General features: G+C 39.2%; 1 protein-coding gene across 1 annotated transcript; it reads left to right on the forward strand.

Moving 5' to 3' along the window:
- The first annotated feature begins 554 nt into the window (after positions 1 to 554).
- LOC102467807 (60S ribosomal protein L36-like) lies at positions 555 to 1,037 on the forward strand. The gene is made up of 2 exons (XM_014591028.1): positions 555 to 781; positions 995 to 1,037. Exons 1-2 carry the CDS (start codon positions 555 to 557, stop codon positions 1,035 to 1,037), a joined length of 270 nt encoding a protein of 89 aa, XP_014446514.1.
- Positions 1,038 to 1,632: the final 595 nt, after the last annotated feature.

The raw sequence follows: 1,632 nt of genomic DNA on the forward strand, positions 1-1,632 counted from the left end.
TTGTGTATGTGTGTTTATTATAATCAAATTCTTAGGAACTTAGCCTGCTTAAGGACTAATAATCCTGGATAATTTTTCAGGGGTATGGGTTTGGGGAATAACAAAATCAAGGGTGTTAGGACATTTAAGCTATTACTCTAGAAGCAGTCCTGAGAAATATAAAGGTCCTTGGCCCAGCAGGTGGCATGGTGGTTTAAGTGCTATGTCCCACATAAGCATCTCCCCAGTTTGAGTTCTGACCTGGTGGTTTGAAAAACACACGGGGTGCATGTGTGTGTGTGCCCAAAATCCAAAGAGGAGAATGGAGGAGAAGGGATTGTGGTGTGGCCATCTCCCCAGGGGGTGATTTCTCATTTTTCCACCTCTCTGTGTCTCTCTCTTTCTCTCTTTCTGGTGAGTACACATGTGCCTTATGGCAAAAATCCAGATATATAAAGTTCCTTTAATATTTTCTATTTTAGTAGGTTGTAGCAGAAGACATTTAATCTAATCCTGTTTCAGAAATAAATCCATTTGTTTTTTTCTCTATCAGTAGCTATCGGAGAACCTCAACCATGACTCTGTGCTACCTCATGGCCATGGTCCTCAACATGGGCCACAAAGTGACCCAGAACGCAAGCAAGCTGGAGCACAGACACCGCTGCGGGCACCTCACCAAGCACACCAGGTTTGTGTGTGGCATGATCCTGGAGGTGTGTGGCTTTGCCCCCTACAAGCAGTGTGCCATGGAGCTGCTCAAGGTCGCCAAGGAGAAGCAAGCCCTCAAGTTCATCAAGAAGAGGTGAGTTTAAGGAAAGAAATTAAGGAGGAAAATAGAGAAGGCAGGACATTTATGGGACACTGAAGTGGGTTATTATCTGTTGATGAGAATATATTTTGTATCCTCAACTTGACTGGTGTGAAGTATATTCACACTGGATAAATTCAAATTACAAGCAAAGTGATGTGTAGGAATTAAATGTATAAAATTAAAAGTAATTAAAAAAAAAAAGAGGGTCGGGGCACACATCCATGCTAAGAGGAAGTGCAAGGAATGAGCAAAGTCCTGGCCTCCATGCGCGAAGCAGATGCCAACAAGGACTGAGTCCCCTCCCCTTTGTAGACAAAGTCCAATTTAAACTTAAAAAAAAATTCATTTGTTTTGGAGAGAATCTTCTATAATATACTCTCTGGTGGGCTGGGTAGGAAATTGATTTAAGAAATTTGATGCTTGTCATGTCAATGATAAGAACCCGGGCATGTAGAACTCCACAGGGTTTTCTCTCTGAGGAAGAAGGCATTGGAAGCTAATGAGGGGATGAGTTCCTAAAAAGCTGTGAGATCATAAATATTTTTTGTAGCAATGCTTATTATTTGTAAAAAAAACAAAGGTTTTTTTTTGCATTCTTGATTACTTGGAAATGATAAGGGAGAAAGTGCATGCAAAGTTTTACTTTTACAGTCAGAACTTAAACATACTATAGTTCTTTTGATCATCAAAGAAAAAAAGCCTTTTTATTTATTTCATTTTCAAATCCTTCTGATTACTTCATATTTTACTTATAGTTATAAGGAGCAACACTCAGTTCACAAAATAAGACAGTAATTTTGCAGCATTTGAAATATTCAAAATTATTTTTCTATCCACTTCTC

The sequence above is a fragment of the Tupaia chinensis genome, unplaced genomic scaffold (assembly GCF_000334495.1).
Source record: "Tupaia chinensis unplaced genomic scaffold, TupChi_1.0 Scaffold000524_1, whole genome shotgun sequence".
NCBI lineage: Eukaryota > Metazoa > Chordata > Mammalia > Scandentia > Tupaiidae > Tupaia > Tupaia belangeri.

Bases quoted from the DNA above. Each gene is read 5' to 3' on its own strand.
- LOC102467807 (XM_014591028.1), top strand. From the start codon at position 555: ATGACTCTGTGCTACCTCATGGCCATGGTCCTCAACATGGGCCACAAA. The intron at 782-994 runs GTGAGTTTAAGG...AAAAAAAAAGAG, and splicing joins CTCAAGTTCATCAAGAAGAG to GGTCGGGGCACACATCCATG.